The sequence below is a fragment of the Heterocephalus glaber genome, unplaced genomic scaffold, assembly GCF_053883595.1.
Source record: "Heterocephalus glaber isolate CG9 unplaced genomic scaffold, H.glaber_assembly_v1.0 deba00001600, whole genome shotgun sequence".
Taxonomy (NCBI): domain Eukaryota; kingdom Metazoa; phylum Chordata; class Mammalia; order Rodentia; family Bathyergidae; genus Heterocephalus; species Heterocephalus glaber.
In genome coordinates, this window is record NW_028258372.1 from 21056074 (window position 1) to 21073478 (window position 17405).

The 17405-nt window shown below is 37.0% G+C and overlaps 1 protein-coding gene across 13 annotated transcripts in view; it reads left to right on the plus strand.

Annotated features, from left to right (window-relative positions):
* The window catches only part of Smg7 (SMG7 nonsense mediated mRNA decay factor), an 89421-nt gene that overhangs the window by 68385 nt on the left and 3631 nt on the right, over positions 1 to 17405 (plus strand). For 7 of the 13 annotated variants that reach the window (XM_087194420.1, XM_021242926.2, XM_021242928.2 and 4 more), the window contains 12 exons: positions 1980 to 2142; positions 2467 to 2623; positions 4207 to 4277; positions 5388 to 5448; positions 7544 to 7663; positions 8758 to 9184; positions 10710 to 10854; positions 11270 to 11652; positions 12308 to 12679; positions 13466 to 13615; positions 16268 to 16348; positions 16824 to 16983. In XM_087194420.1, coding sequence (XP_087050546.1) covers positions 1980 to 2142; positions 2467 to 2623; positions 4207 to 4277; positions 5388 to 5448; positions 7544 to 7663; positions 8758 to 9184; positions 10710 to 10854; positions 11270 to 11652; positions 12308 to 12679; positions 13466 to 13615; positions 16268 to 16348; positions 16824 to 16983 — 2290 coding nt within the window. The remainder of the gene's footprint in view (positions 1 to 1979; positions 2143 to 2466; positions 2624 to 4206; positions 4278 to 5387; positions 5449 to 7543; positions 7664 to 8757; positions 9185 to 10709; positions 10855 to 11269; positions 11653 to 12307; positions 12680 to 13465; positions 13616 to 16267; positions 16349 to 16823; positions 16984 to 17405) is intronic. The other 6 variants (XM_087194421.1, XM_087194423.1, XM_087194424.1 and 3 more) reach the window with 3 other exon arrangements.

The following is a 17405-nucleotide window of genomic DNA, read 5'->3' on the forward strand; positions in this document are numbered from 1 at the left end:
CACTGTGTGTAGTCCAGGCTGGTCTTGAACTCACTATGTGGCCCAGGCTGGGCTTGAACTCATGGTGATCTTCCTGCCTCGGCCTCCCAAGTGCTGGGATTGCAAGTGTGTACCACTGCACTGGCCTTATAAATTTCCTTGTGAAGTTTGGTGGGGGGTTTTTGGTATCAGGTATTGAACTCAGGACCTTGCACTTGCGAGGCAGGCGGCGGCACCACTGAGCTAAATCCCTGCCCCTACTTGTGAAGTTTTGATGGGTATAAAATGGGCAATTGCTAAAATATACTTTGAAGTATCATTGCAACACTCTAAAGTTAAATGTGGTACGATCCTTTTAAAACTTTACCCAGTGTGTTAGTGTTCCATTATTTAAAAAGGGGGAAAGGATTTTCTTGGCCTACAGATTGAGAGGTTTTAGTCTATAGCAGTTGCTTTTAGGCCTCTGGTTTGGGAATACATAATGGTGGGAGCATTTGGCTGCTCACCTCCCAGCCACCACAAAGCAGAGAGAGAGAGAGAGGGAGGGAGGGAGGGAGGAACAGAGACTAGTGGCCCCCTGGGTACCCCTTCCAGGACATGCCCTCAGTAACTTCCTCCATTGGGCCCTACCTCCTAAAGGTTCCAGTACCTACCAGTAGCTCCACAGGCTGGGGACCAAGCCTTCTCCTTGGAGAAACATTCAAGATCCATATTCTAGCACTCAGAATTAAAACAACAGAAGAACATTATTGGAGCTAAATTTTACTATAGTAAATTTTCAAAAGGAGAAGTAAATTTCAAAAAGTACTTGTTATATCTAAAACATTTGTAGATAATTAGCATCATCCATGTTCATACTTCATTACATCAAACTAGCACTCTAATTTGTATAAATGATTAGCTTACTTACAAGATTGAATATATATTGAAGGAGAAATTTTGTGTGAAAATTCTGGGGGAAGAGGTAGGATTTTAGGAAATTTTGTGGAAAAGAAATAGTGCCTTTGGAAAAAGGATAAGCATTTGAGATGCATACAGTAAAATGGGCAAATTGCAAGTGGCTGAAAGTTGATAGAGTAGAGTAAAATGGAATTGTATTTTTCTCCAGTAATATAGTGTGGAAGACCTTGCTTAGAATCATAGACCTTACTGTGGATATTTCAAATTCTTTATTTAAATAAAAGCAAAACAAATCTCAGAATAGTGAAAAGCAGCTGTGAATTTCTGATATGGTAGAATCTCCTGTCACTGCTGATAAAATTGTAAGTAGGGGGTTATCCTTTCTTACCATAATGCTAGTGACAATCCCTGTTGTCTCCATAGATTTTCCCTGGAAAGAGCCGGGGGGCTTGTATGGTTAAAGTATAGGGTAAGACCAGGATATCATTTCCAATAACTATCAGCTTTCTCAGAGACTTGTTTTTGAAAAGTCCTTTACATGAGAATAATCTAAAACCATTGCAGATATTAAAGTGGAGGGATAATTAAGCTGAGGCCACCAGCTGAGAACATCTGGGTGACAACTTCATAGTGCTGCTTAGCAAGTCACTCTGAACATAATTATTAAGTGAGCAAAATTTGATGGAAATCATATGTATACTTTTCTTGAAAAAAAATGTTAGTGTAGTAATTGGTGTAGGTCCCTGTAAGACATCCTAATGATTGCTTCAGCATGCCCTTTATTCTGTATTCTAGAGTTTCTTCCTCCTAATTTACTATGCTGATATGTATGCTAGAAACACCCCTTCCCAATTCTTTTTCTCCGGTCACATAAAAAATCTACATACTTTTTAGTGGAAAATTGTTGATGAGCAGCTCAAACATCTCATTAGTATATGAATTAATTCTTTTCATGGGAAGAAGTCACCTTGGAAAATATAAGATCCAACTAAAATACTAGGATTTAATGTGGTTCTAAATGCAGGCTACCAGTTTAATTCCTGTCTTAAGATGCTTCCTTCTCTTGATAATATATATGGTATTTTTCTTTTCCTTTACAGAGGCTGTTATTCCAGAAAGCTTTCAACTCTCAGCAGTTAGTTCATGTCACTGTCATTAACCTGTTTCAACTTCATCACCTCCGTGACTTTAGCAATGAAACGGAACAGCATAGTTATAGCCAAGATGAGCAGCTATGTTGGACACAGTTGTTGGCCCTCTTTAGTGAGTATTAAATTATTTAACCAGTGCCATCATCTTGGAAAAGCATTATCTTGGTCCTTTCATAAATGCAGCAAAACAAAATGACACATAATAGTGTCCTGTATTTCCTGATATTAAATCAGGAGGCCTAAACTCCAAGTTCTGTCCTTTCATCTGATGTCCTCCCCATCAACCTGATAACATTTTTAGCCTGGAAAAGAAAGTGTCTTTTTAGAAAAAAACTTGAAAATACTTGAGTATACAACAGAGGCTTATAATGATATTTAAATTTGGATTGGAATATAGTTTCAAATATCTTACGTTTTCTAAATACATTTTTTTAAGTGTCTTTTCTTGGCATCCTGTGCAAGTGTCCTCTTCAAAATGAGTCTCAGGAGGAGACGTACAATGCCTATCCTCTTCCTGCGGTCAAGGTCTCCATGGACTGGCTGAGACTCAGACCCAGAGTCTTTCAGGAGGCAGTGGTGGATGAAAGACAGTAGTAAGTGTTTGGAAATTTATTGGTAGCTTGTGTGCTTTCTTTTTTTGATACTCGTAGATATGTAAAAACTGCCTTCTAAAACATAACATTTGAACAATGAAAGACTGTGTTTTCTGCCTACTCTGAAAATTGAACTGAAAACTTCTTTGTGTGCTTGTCATTTATTTATTTATCTCAGTTCTCCATGTGAGGCACTCTGTAAGATGTATGACTCCCTCTGCAGTCCCCTGTTCCCAGTTGCCATCCAGGGGGAAAGGCATTTTTCACATTTCAAAAGGAATTTGACATACAATGTTTCTTCAACAGTACATTGTGCCCCAATTTTCTGTTTAGGAATTGAAAAGAAACAATTTGTATTTCTCTATTATTTTTATACATAAACTGATGTTGCTTTACAGTAATACCCAATCTGAATTATATTTATTTTAAATGTAGATTGAAAGTTATTTTTATTCTAACCATTTTTTCTACTCAAAGTACTTTTGACAGGTCTTAAAAACTATTTTACAGTGGCAAGTGAAAACTTTCAGTGTACATTTGATTATAGGAATACTTTCAAGAAAGCTTTACACTGAGTAGGCTTTACAGTATATATTTTGGTGGTAGACTTACGGAAAAATCTCTGAAATTTCTGCTTGTGGCCCAGCAATTGCAGGTTTTTGTGCACACTGACGAAGGTCGCAACCTAGAAAATAAAGTGGTCTAATCTCATTTTAAGACCCTGTGATCCCTCTACTTCATAATTACCTTTCCTGTTTTCTCTCATCTGACTGTTAAGTGTATTCATTTTTGACATTGTCATGATGGAGTTAGGGAACATTACACAATATTCTGTTTCCTTTTGATGTTAGTGTATGTTTTAGTAATATAGAGTTCCAGGCATTGCTTTTTTGCATGAAACTTCCATTTCTTAACTCGGGCAGTACAATTTCTCTACTCTTATATAGTTTGAATTTCTATTTTCAGTAATGTGTATCAGTAATGCTATGAAAGAATAATTCTGTGTTTTACCATTTGCTTATAAAGTTTTTATATTTACAAACAGCGATTGCCTTTTTGTTTTATTTTTGCTCCAGTCCAGTGATCTTTTTGGCCCAGAGTTCAGAGTCATGAGTATTATAGCAATGTGGACTTTTTTGTACCATAAAGAAAAAGGCATTGTTCATCACTTTGAACAAAGAATGTGATTTGAGTGTGATGTAACCAGACCCTGTCATAGGTTAAAGATCTAGCAGTGGGTTCCACAATGGAAAATGTATGTGAAAGTGCCGTGAAAACATAGTATGTTCTTATCTTTAGTCAGAGTTTTCTCAGTAAATATCAAATTGCAGTGTATAGCATGTTATTTTTACTGTCTGTTAAATTAGGAACCTGGGAAAGATCTGTGGTAGCATTTGGTCTCCTGGTACATCTTATCTAGATATCTTTGAAAACATATTTTAGAGAATTACACAGCCTTTAAAATGTTGACATGAAGGAAAAATACATGAAATCAAGTGCTACAGATATCATTTTTGTGATTTACTAATATTCCAGTTTCTCTTGTATAAAAATAAAATCTGAAACATTTCTTTAATCTACAGCATTTGGCCCTGGCTCATTTCTCTTCTAAATAGTTTCCATCCCCATGAAGAAGATCTCTCAAGTACTAATGGTAGGTAAGGGGTACCCAAACTATGAGTGTGGTGGTCCATCACTGATGGTTGAAAGCCAAAGAAAAATAGGTTTGTGGTGCAAAATCTTTGACTTTAAACTCAGTGTTTCAGAATTGACTTTGAGCTCTATACTGATTAAGTAGGTAGAAGTAGAGATAATGTTCTTCCAATCCTTTCAAGAGCTTACTCTTATTCAGCTACATTTGAGTAGGAGTCCAGACATTGCAACATCTAAATTCTTTCCATCTTCTACCATTCCTCTTCATTCTTACTATTTAAAAAATGTAGGGCTGGGGATTTAGCTCAGTGGTTCCGCTGCCTGCCTCGCAAGCACAAGGTCCTGAGTTCAATCCCCGGTACCCAAAAAAAGTAGATGGGAACAATACTCAGAAAATTTGGCACATGCAAACATTAAAAGTTGCCTGTAGTTTTCTCATAGTATCCACATGATAGTATATCTTCTTCAGGCCTTTTTCTTGTATATACTGCAAACACAGGAGAAATGGTTGGTATCAAATAACTTTGTACCTACTTTGTAAATTTAACATATTGTTAGCATTTTCTTTTGTCTCTGAGCATTTTGGAAATACTTTTACTGGCTTCATAATATTCCATCCTGTGTATGTGCCATAATCTGTTACTCTCTATTGTTTTAAATTTTTCCCCATTATAAATAGGGCTGCACTCAGCAACCTGTAACTTGACTCCTTTCTCATTATTTTTCCATTAGATCAGTTGTCCTCAAGTGTTACTTTGCAAGTGTTGCAGTATGGCTTTTGTTTCAGTAGGTTTGAAATAGTGATCAAGATTTTGTATTTCTTATAAACTCCCATGGATGGCAGTTGTTACTGAGTACTTTGAGTAAAAAGAGGTGATCTAAACATTGGAATTACTAGATCTGAGGCTAGGAGTTTTTAAGACTGCTGATCTAGTCATCAGACACATCCTGTGGAGCACTCAGTATTATCTGAATATTAGGGGAATCTCCAGGCCCCAAAGGTAACATGGAGAATTTTATAGGTGAATTATTTTTATATAGGTTCTTTATGGTTTTTTTCCAGTATTTTAATTAAAATGCTTACAAATTTTGATATATCTCCCTTATTTAGCTACACCACTTCCAGAGGAGTTTGAGTTACAAGGCTTCTTGGCTTTGAGACCTTCTTTCAGGTAGGTGGCTGCTGACTGAGGTTTATTTCTTTGCTGGTGGTTGCAGTATTAAAACTAATAGGAATAGGCTAGAGTATAGAGGATCCTTTAATCTGTCCCAACTCTACCTTACTTTAATAAGAACAACTAATAATGAAAGTTGATGTGAAACGGATTTGTGTATGTTATGCCTGTAATTCCTGTATAATACTGAGTGCTTTAAGAAAATATTTGTAAAAAGAATGGGAAAAAATGTTTCTCCTAAGTGATAATTTGATCATTGAATTCTACCTTTTTGTCTCTTTCCTTCCACTTTGAGGGGAGTTAAGTTCTAACTATTTTCCTGATCCTAAGCTTTCATCTGTGCCCTTTGTCCCATCCCATCCTGCCTGTCTGAGAACCCTGCTTCATCTTTTAATCTTCTCCACATTGTTCTTCTAGTATCATTTTCTTTTTCATTTTTCAACCAACTACCTCCCTTTATCCTAGTAACATTCAAGTGTGTGTATTCCATTCTTTTAAATAAAATAAAACTCACGGTCCCTGTCTTTCTCTATTTTTGCCATGTATTTCTCTTTATCATCATAATTTAAGAGTAGTGTGAACTAACCTTATTGACTCTGCATTAACTTCTAGTCATTTCTTCACTTTTAGCAACATAATCAGTGACCTTTTAGATACCAGATTACAGGACACTATAATTTTCATTCTTCTCAAATTTTATTCAGCATTGATTCTGTTGATCCTCTTCATTCATGAAATCTTTTTCTTTAGCTTTGTAACATTATTCTTCTTCTCCCACCCTTAGTTCTCTTTTTACTCTTTATTTGAACCACATGCATCTGAATATTGTTCTCCAGAATTCTTTCTGTGTCCTTTCCCTTCTACTTTGTATATTGTCCCTGGTAATCAGATTCCCTTCTCATCTTCTGTTCTTTGAGTACCAGTCTGGTAAACAGCTATCCACACCTGTCAAGGTCCAGCTCAGGGATCTATTGATTCTGTGAAACCCTTCCAGAGCTGCTTGGAAGGAATTTATCCTTCTTTTACTTTGTTCTTTTATTCTTTGCATGGTTTTTATTACAGTGCTAATCAGATTAAATCACGTTTATGATTTTTATTTTATTTTTTATCATTATCAAATCATAGTTATTTTTTCCTAAAGGCAGGAACTGTTTCTCACTTCTGTCCCTATCGTCTAACCTATCACCTGGTAATTTAGAAAATTTTTTTTTTAAGTTTAATGAAAAATCTGGAAAATTTTTTTTTTCAGGTTGATTTACTCTTTTCATGTCTTTATGATATATACATTTTTCTGACTTAGAATGGGCCATCTTAAAGTGGATAGATTGATACTGTTTCTTAGAATGGTACCTCAGAAACACTTAGCATTGCCATGGTCATTTTATGTAAATTTTAGAAGGCAAGGTAGGTCTTTATAAAACTTCATTCATTCTGGTGGGGGCTTTAGCTCAGTGGCAGAGCACTTGCCTAGCAAAGCCCAGGGTTCAATCTCTAGCATCACAAAGCAAACACTTTATTCTTTTTTTTTTTTTTTAACTTGCGCTGGGAATTGAAACCAGGCTTCCCACATGTTAGGCAAGTACTGTTCCACTGATCTACATCTCCAACCCAAAACACTGTTCTTAAAATGACAAAAGAATCTTTCCTAATAAAAGATGGTAACTTGAGTTCCTTAACGAGAAAGGAAAAGATAAATAAACATTACATTAATGTAATGAACTTGCATATTTCTCTTTTGCTTTGTTTCATTGTATTTAAAATCTTGAGTATAAATTCAAATGAACATAGCTGATTAATCAATTAATTAATTATATGGAAAACGTCTTGAAGCCATTGCAGTTAGGTAAACTTAAGTTACCTGGAAAATTTCTCTTTCTCTCTCTCTCTCTCTCTCTCTCTCTCTCTCTCGACCTTTGGTCTAGTTTGGCCTCACTAGCCACATTGAAATCATGTGCAACTTTTTTTTTTTGCAGTGCTGGGAATCGAATTCAGGACCTTACACATGCTAGGTCACTGCCTAGCTGAACTGTACCCCTAATCCCTGGAGATTCTTTTGAGTTTAATTTTCTGTAATTTGCTGTGTCAATTTTAGGAACTTGGATTTTTCCAAAGGCCATCAGGGTATTACAGGAGTCAAAGGGGGTCAGCAACGACGAATACGACAGCAGCGCTTGATTTCTATAGGCAAATGGATTGCTGATAATCAGCCAAGGTATGTCTGTGGGGCTTCTGTCTATTCCTTTTTAATCAGCTTATCAGTACATACACACACACCTTTACCTTATATGTATATTAGCATTGATATAAATGCTATTGATTATGAATTAAATCAAAGTGTTTATACTGTAGTATCTAATTATGACCTTAATGATCATGAGTATACTCTATTTACACTGCCTATTATAGAGGAATTGATTTTGTCTCCCTTGTTTATCTAAAGTTTCTACTTTATAGACACCCATATGGGCCTAGGGATGTAGATCAGTGGTAGAGCACTTGCTTACTGTGTGCAATGCCCTGGGTTCCATCCCCAGCACCATAAAAAACAATAATAATAAATGTACATATGTGTGTATATATATATACACACACACACACATATACATACATATATATATATGTTTGTTTGTGTGTCTGAGTTGTATGTTCTCGGTCAGAGTACTTTGTACAGCCAAACCATTGTTGTCAGTTTCAGTCAGGGCAGACCAAGATCATAATGGTGGCTAGTTAAATACAAAGATGTGATAAGTAGGGTAGTGGAATGAACATAGGTTTTAGAATCAGATAGATTTGAGTTTAGTTTCTAGTTCAACCACTTTGTAGGTATTTGTCCTTGGGATCTCCTGAATAGATTACTGCCTTTCCAAAAGCAGTAACTATTTTTTAATTTTTGTATTTGGGTTCCTGTCATGCAATCAACAATACCTGAATACTTCTGTATTTGGATGACCTTACCACTTTTGAGCTTCCATTTCCATGCCTATAATATGGGAATTATGTGTGTCTACCTTATGGGACATACCAAGGGCTTAACACTATTATTCTGTACTTAAAACATGTTCAGTAAATGTAACTGTGGTTATTAGTAAACACTAAAAAGGTAGGGAAATATTCTGTGGTTACGTTCAGAGTAATAATGAGTTCCTGTGTGACTACTTTTTGTGTCACCTACGTTCATATTGTTATATCCTGCAGTTTTTGTATGTTTTAGCACTAGGAATATATATAACTTCGGATCCTTACACAGTTGAGTTATTGTTTTTTAGGTTTATGTTTTTTATATGTGTACTTATTTTTACTTTTTAGGTTGATTCAGTGTGAAAATGAGGTAGGGAAATTGTTGTTTATCACAGAAATTCCAGAATTAATACTGGAAGACCCCAGTGAAGCCAAAGAGAACCTCATTCTTCAAGAACCATCAGTGATAGAGTCGCTGGCTGCTGATGGGAGCCCAGGACTGAAATCAGTGCTGTCTACAGGCCGAAATCTAAGCAACAACTGTGACACCGGAGAGAAACCAGTGGTTACCTTCAAAGAGAACATTAAGCCACGAGAAGTGAACAGAGACCAAGGAAGAAGTTTTCCTCCCAAAGAGGTGAGAAGGGACTGTAGCAAAGGAATAACTATAACTAAGAATGATGGAAAGAAGGACAACAACAAGAGGAAAACTGAATCCAAGAAATGCACCTTAGAAAAGTTACAGGAAACAGGAAAGCAGAATGTGGCAGTGCAGGTAAGCTGTATTTGAACTACAAAGCAGGTAGAGGAAGGCTCACACAAAAGGCAAGATTTTTCATTTTGTTCCTAAAACCTTGAGCTTTGGCAGATTTGAAATTTGAATGAAGACCTATGGTAGATGGTTACTTTATCGGTTCTTGGAAATTAGAATGTAAGTGGAAAAAATCTCCTCCTGACTTGAAATTTTTATCAGTTCTAAGTGACTTTAGATGACCTATTGTGGAGCCCTCAGTTCCACACAGATTATATTTTTCTTTGGAAGGTGTCACTCCCAGCTGTTAATATTACAATAGAGATTTGGGGTCTTATATAGAACCGAAGGTATGTTAAAGCTTATACAGTTTTTTTTGCCCTGCCCCCCCCCAGATTTACTGTACAATATAATTCTTGGAAAGAGATGAAGCCGTTTTTCTTGGCATTTATACCTGTTTCCAGCCAGTGGCTTCTATCATTTTGATATTATTCTGGCTATGGGAATTTGTAAAACAAGAACTCAAGTCTCTTGCTGCGAAAAGATAATGCTATTATTTGTGACTTTGTTTTATTTTGTACCTTTCCAAAGAAATAGATAAATTCATATAAACAGAGAAGAGTCTTCACTCTGTTGGCTTTAGTAATACCATTAATGTTTGAATAAATACTTAAATAGCCGTGTGACTTGTTGACACATTTTGGCAAATGTATGTGTTTGCAGGGGAAACATTACATTGTTAAGGCTACTTATGCATACATAAATAGTACCTTCAATTTATTTCTCTAGTGGAATTTTTTTTTGAGAAAGGGGAGAAACAAAATAATAGTTTCATTTTAAGATTAATAATAAGATAAAGAGAAAAACATGGTAAAAATTTAGAAAAGGTGTGAAAAAAGAGAGGTGCTGGGAAAAGGCAGGAAGAAAGTAAACAAACTAGAAAGCCAAAGGAATATGTTTTAGGAATAACAAACCCAGCATTTCGTGCTGGGTTCCCTTCCTCTGTTGTGTGTAATGGCCTTCCAGTAAGGTCCAGGCTGATAATAAAATCGTTTTTCCAAGCCCTTACCATCTCAAATCTGCCTGTAGATCAAGAAAGCCTGACATATGTAATATATCACCACACTCTGCTTGATTCCAAATTTGCTATAAATGTTACTTTTCCGTAGTTTTGCTCAACCTTGAGCAGTATATATGGCATCTATTTCTTTCTGGATCAGTGTATAGGCTGTTGGGCCTATTTCTTAGTGCTGAAAGTGTGTTTATTTATTCTGAAGGGTAATAAGGTTGCAGGGTAGAGTGTGGGTGTCTGACTGTACACTTAGCTGCCCAGATGAAATTAGAGTGTGGGCCAAAGTGATTGAAAGCAAAAAAGTGCATTAGTAAAATAATCTTTTGACGATTTTCATTTTCAACATGGGTTAGCTTAAATGTCAGCATGTGCTTTCTGATATAGTAAACTTTTAAATACTTTCTTAGGAGTAGGTACTTCTTTCTGACACATTTGAGTTCCAGGTTTTGGAGATAATTTTGCCTCTGATTGTCGTAGGTAAAATCCCAGACAGAACTAAGAAAAACTCCGGTGTCCGAAGCCAGGAAAACACCTGTAACTCAAACCCCAAGTCAAGCAAGTAACTCCCAGTTCATCCCCATTCATCATCCTGGAGCCTTCCCTCCTCTTCCCAGCCGTCCAGGTAAGCCATGTTTTATAATTTCTCCTACCTAATACCATCTGTGTCTGGATTTCTGTTCACTCACTGAGTAATATGTGCTGTTGGAGTGATGTTACTAAGCATAATGTTATGAAGTATAAGTTTGACTTTTCTTAATGCTTATGAAATTATTTTTGAGCCATTTCTTTGTAGCTCCTATGTAGAATTCCTGTCACTAAACATGAGAAGCCAGCTATAGAACTCTGATTGCTTCAGTGGATAGAACAAAAGTAGCCAGTTGTCTGTATTTAATTCTTAAAATCATGTTAGAGAGTGACAAGGTTGATCGGTTGCTCTTTTGTGTTAGTAACCCCTCCCCCAAAGAAGATGACTTTTTCTCTCTTTTGTTTTTTTCTAAATTTCTTTGGAACTAAAACTGTGTTCTTTTATTTTAAAGGGTTCCCGCCCCCAACATATGTTATCCCCCCTCCTGTGGCATTTTCTATGGGCTCAGGTTACACCTTCCCAGCTGGTGTTTCTGTCCCAGGAACCTTTCTTCAGTCTGCAGCTCACTCTCCAGCAGGAAACCAGGTGCAAGCTGGGAAACAGTCCCACATTCCTTACAGCCAGCAACGGCCCTCTGGACCAGGGCCAATGAACCAGGGACCTCAACAATCACAGCCACCTTCCCAGCAACCCCTTACACCTTTACCAGCTCAGCCAACAGCACAGTCTTCAAGCCAGTTGCAGGTTCAAGCTCTAGCTCAGCAGCAACAATCCCCTACAAAAGCCGTGCCAGCTTTGGGGAAAAGCCCACCTCACCACTCTGGATTCCAGCAGGTAAGGTACAGTTGTGATACTGACCAGCTGGAATAAGGGAAAATATTGAAATGTCTCAGTGTTTAGACAGTTGGAAAATGCTAATTAAATTTTAAGATACTTCCTGCTTAGACTTATGACTGTGGAAATACAAAGTTTTTTCTCTCTACTGTTTGGGAAATTTAAATGTTTTCTTTCTTTATTCATAAAAGATTATTTAGATCTTCACTGCTATTCTTTGCTGCTACTAATTCGCAGCTTTATAGATTTTCTATAAATAATTATCTCTTTGAAAATAAATTACAGAATGGAACTAGAATCATAGTCTTGATTCTAGGTGGATGTGACACCAATCTTAAATGTTGTCCCTACAGCACATAAAGCAGAAGGATGAATCTCTCTCTGCCCCTCCTCCCTCTCCCTCTCTTCCCCTCATAAATGCATTTACTCATATATTGAACCTCTTATTTGAAGAGAATGTAAGTTCATTATACATAGTCTGTTCCCAGAAATTGGTGTATACTGAAAAAGCCCAAAGGATAAAGGAAACTGTTGCATGCCTAGAGGATTTTTTGTTGTAAAATCTCTCAAGTTCATTCAGTCATTCTTAAGCACTGATTATAAGCAACATTGCATTTTATCTTCATCTTGTTGATGGGCATCTCTTTTTTTTTAGTATCAACAGGCAGATGCCTCCAAACAGCTGTGGAATCCCCCTCAGGTTCAAGGCCCACTAGGGAAAATCATGCCTGTGAAACAGCCCTACTACCTTCAGACTCAAGACCCTATAAAACTGTTTGAGCCGTCATTGCAACCTCCTGTAATGCAGCAGCAGCCTCTAGAGAAAAAAATGAAGCCTTTTCCCATGGAGCCATATAACCATAATCCCTCAGAAGTCAAGGTCCCAGAATTCTACTGGGATTCTTCCTACAGCATGGCTGATAACAGAGCTGTAATGGCACAGCAAGCAAACATGGACCGCAGGGGCAAACGGTCACCAGGAGTCTTCCGTCCAGAGCAGGATCCTGTCCCCAGGATGCCATTTGAGGTGCGTGTCCTTTTCTGTCCCCAGGCTCATTGGAGATAGGTCTGGGTTTGCATGTCTTAAATTTCTCAAGTAGATACTACATTTATTTATAGTTTTTAAGTTGACAACTTGAAAGTTGTAGTACTTATTTAGAAAATAGATGTTAAAAATGCCTCTCTGGAGCAGAATTAGAGCATTAAATCTCTTCAGAATTACACAGTATGGTTTAGTTTGGGGAGCTGAAGAATTCTACAACTGATTTTAAAGTGTGATGGTCTTGCAGAGAAATGAGCAGAAATCTCTAATGTGGCATATGAGACAATTCTGAGACAGTGCTCCTCTCAGTTGGACTGATCTAAATTTTAAAATAGGTTTACTGAGTGTTTAGATAAATTGCATTCTGAGAGAAGCAAAGTCAACCAGTTATCTTGCACAGTAGAATTCCTTTTCCTTATTCCTCTTATTTATGAGGAGTAGGTCTTTTACTGTTTAAAAGTGTTGTCTCTGTATTTGTTCACACAAATAATGCTTATTTTGCTCCTTTGCATTGTTTTACTCGCTAACCACATTAACCTTTTGTGTTCTGATCTGTCAGTATTTTTGCAGTTTTCTCTTGTCTTGATCTTTCTTCACTGTTGTTCTTGTGTCACTTTACTTTTATATCTCAAAACCTTTTCCTCTTTGTTTCACTGTTGATGATTCCAATTTTATTTTATTTTATTTGCCTTATCCACCTAATCATACTAGTACTTCTTTATGCTTTTGTCATGCTTAATTGCATCTTACTATAATCCTTTCTGTCACTAGGACCCCAAGGGCTCCCCTTTGCTTCCTCCGGACCTGTTAAAGAGTCTGGCTGCCTTGGAGGAAGAGGAAGAGCTGATTTTTTCTAACCCTCCTGATCTTTACCCAGCTCTGCTGGGGCCTCTCGCCTCTCTTCCTGGAAGAAGCCTCTTTGTATGTATTTGACATAATTCTGCTTCTTGTTCTAACCCCAGCTTTTCTAAAAGTCTATAGTACTTGGTATCAAGGTGATTTTTTTCTTTCTGGGGTTTGCTTTCTTTATAGAAGCATAGAATAGGTTTCCCGATTGTCTTAAACTAACCTTCAAATGGTAGTAAAACATGGCAAACATTTCTGACTCTAGTTCCCTCAAGTCTTAGAGTCATAGCTTGGATATATGTGCTGTCCAGGAAACATCTCACAGGGCTGATCATACTTGGGGTGTGCTACTGGCAAATTAACCATTCATGTTTTGGGTGGCACTTCCATCTGGACCCAGAAGTTTCAAGTGTCATTTAATCTTGTCTAGGAACGGTGAAATTTGTGTTCTACATGTATGTAAAATGTGAAAGGAACTATGTTCTAGATTTTTTTTTCCTTGATCAAAAAGTTGGGGGCTTATTTGGCTCGCGTTTTTGGAAGCTGAAGCTTCCAAATTAGACAGTTTCATTGGTTCACCCTCTAGGTGGGGCCTAACTGCAGATGGCATCTCAGCAAGCATTACAGTTTGGATCTTAAATGTCAATAAGAGACCTGTGTATTAAAGGCTCAGTCCCTAGTTTGTTACTGTTGGGAGATAGAGGAAACTTTGCTGGTGGGAAGTCTAGGTGATTGAAAGCCTGTCCTCAAAGGAGAGTGTAAGATTCCAGGTCTCTTCCTCTTTCACTCTTCTGTTTTCTATCCATGAGGTGAGTGGTTTTTCCTCTGCCATAAACACCCATCATGATGTGCTGCCTCTTCGCAAGCCTGGCCATTATGCCATTTCAAGCAGGAGTTTGTAGAGTTTCAGTCATACTTGGCTGACTCCTAGGCAGGACAACATGGCAGAGGAGGGTTGCTCATGGCATGGCAGACAGGAAGCAGAGAAAGAACTAGATTTAAATTAACATTATTGAATACTAAGTATCCAACTCTTTTTCTGTTTGGCCGACTGAACTCAGAAAGAGCCCTGTCTCAATTTACAGTTGGGTCTATAAACAGGATGAGTAAAAACGAAGAGGATTCTGTACCATAAATGAGTAGATAGGAAGATAAATAACTAAGATAATACAAAATTTAAGAGTTGACTAATACTGTCTTTTTGAAATAATCTTCTAGGAGATTAATAGAAATAATCATCTTTCAGCCTGCATTTTAAAGAATGTCCTTCTTTGTGCCTATCAGTGTTTACATCATATTTTACTGAGGGCGATGGTGATGGGAAAGAAGATGTGTGCCATGAGTTCGTTCAACCTCCTTTCACTACATCTAAATAAAACATAAAATTCTGAGTTCTCCTTTCCTGCTGATTTTCCATAAACATGGGCCAAGAAGACATTTATAAGATTAAAATGCATTAATTATAGTATCAGGATAAATAAAAATTGAACAGCTTTCATGACAGTAGCTGCCATCTCTGATGCTTGAAAATTCCCTTAAGCATTTGCCTGGCTGAGTGCCAATAGAGGCTTCATCCCATATTAGCAAGAAGAGATCCCCTGAAAGCTTAAATGGTGGTGGTGTGGTGACCAGGAGCACAGACAGTGTAAAATCCCAGTGGCTGTATTGTTGCCTAAGCATGCACACTTTGCTTGCTGCTTTCTTGCTGGAGGGGCTGGAGAAACTGAAGATGGTACCTTTCCATCCACTTGGTTCCTTATCCCTAAATTCTGTTGCTCCTGTCCCTACCACTGGAAATGGAGCTTATGGTGGAGCAAGTTTTTTGTTTTGCTTTTTGTTTTCATATTTACAAATACAGTGGAAAAAAAAGCTTGATCATAACCCATCTTATGTTTAACATTGCTAACAGTCTACTGTGTGTGAAAATGCCTTGCATGTAAGTAGGTACATGTTTTGTTAACACTATTCAATGACAGTGAGCATTAGAAATTTGGCTTTCTTTTTTCTCATAACTTTCTTTTTTCTCATAACTTTCTTGGGATAAATAGATATAATCCTGATTTTTTTTTTTAGTATTATAGTATGTACCACAAAAATAACTAGTTAGGAAACATGTAAACAAAACTTGTCAGATGAATTTGAAAATCTTTTTAAAAGTCATCGGTGTCAATGTTTTTATTAGGCTTTATTTTGTTTTTGATATAGGGTCTCTCTGCAGTCCAGGCTTGCCTGAAACTCACTGTGTATCCCAAGCTGGCCTCGAACTTGCATTCTTCCTGTCTCTTCCCCCCAGGCGTGGGCCTCCATATCTGGCATCAGTGTCAGTGTTTCAGAAATTTAGGCAATAAACAGTGCTGGAACATTTCAGCATCTCGTTTTGAAATTCTTCTAAATGGGGCTACTGACAAAAGGATTCCTGAGGTTCATACCTAAAAAACACTCAGAACTCCTATTTTCCAGAGTCTTTGGTCCCTCCTTTAATCTCTGCACTAGAGTGGATACACTGGTCAAGGAGGATTCTGACTCACCTGTAGCATCTTGCCTTTAGCTGATATCATGCTGTTAACAGATTGGAATTCATATCTTCTAAGTGTTATATGGTACACATTGAATGAGTACAAGTATGCTTAAGTGGGGGTTCTTTTATTTTGGTTCTATAGTATTTTAAGATTAACATTATGAAAGTAGAAGGCATAACTTAATACTTTTCTTTCTGGGACTGTGAAGAAATCCTTGTTGGAGAAGCCTTCAGAGCTCATGTCACATTCATCCTCTTTCCTGTCCCTCACTGGGTTCTCTCTTAATCAGGTAGGTAAACAGTTAAGAATCTTGCTTTGTATTTCAATTATAAATTGGTATTTTTTTCCCATTGTATTTCAGTATATCTGCTTTTGTCTTACTCTCTTTTTCCATATGTTAGTGTCTTCCAGATACTTGATTTTATCCCCTTCCCTCTGACTCGAGCGGGCTAGTGACCTGTACATTATGAGTTCGAACACTTTAACTTCTCATTAATATTGAAATACTCATGGCTATGTGTTCAGCCAAATGAATTATTCATATTTTTTAAATCTGGATGGTTTATATAGAGCAAAATAAAGGGTAAGAGAAAGCAAAGGGAAAATGAATATGAGAGAAAATTAAAAGAAATAAAAGCCTCCAAAAGTTTGTCTTGCTTGCTAAGAAAAGCTTTCCATGTATCAGGAATCCATGAATGTAACATTGCTTTTTCGTAAATCTCTTTTTCACAGTGTGTTCATATTTTGACTACCTTGTTTTTCAGGAAAGATACCCAAATAACGGCATGTTCAATGAGGTATATGGAAAGAACCTGACAGCCAGTTCCAAAGCAGAGCTTAATCCCTCGATGCCCTCCCAGGAAACATCACTGTATTCCCTTTTTGAAGGGACTCCATGGTCCCCATCACTTCCTGCCAGTTCAGGTATTAATTAGTCTTTACAAGTTATAAACTTTGCCTGTTCTGTACATTCAGATTGACTAGAGAGTTAATAGGATTCTGTAATTACAAATATATTAATTAGTTTAAAAAAATAATTTCTAAAAGAAGAGAGAAAAATGCCTGCTAAGACAGTTCATCTAATAAATCCTACTTAAATGTTTTTACATCCTAGGTAACTAGCAGAATTGTAAGAGAGAAACATACGAGTTCTGTCACGGTTCCAGTTGTATTTTAGTTTTCTCTGTAGATAACAACTGTAGAGAAAATTACACTTTTTCAAATAAAGAGTTTTCATCCCAGTTTTATAAATAATGCTCTGATATTATAGTAATTCTTAAAGTCAAGAAATTTTATTTCTGATAGAGACAACTAGTAAATAACTTAACCTGGCTTCTGAAAAGCCA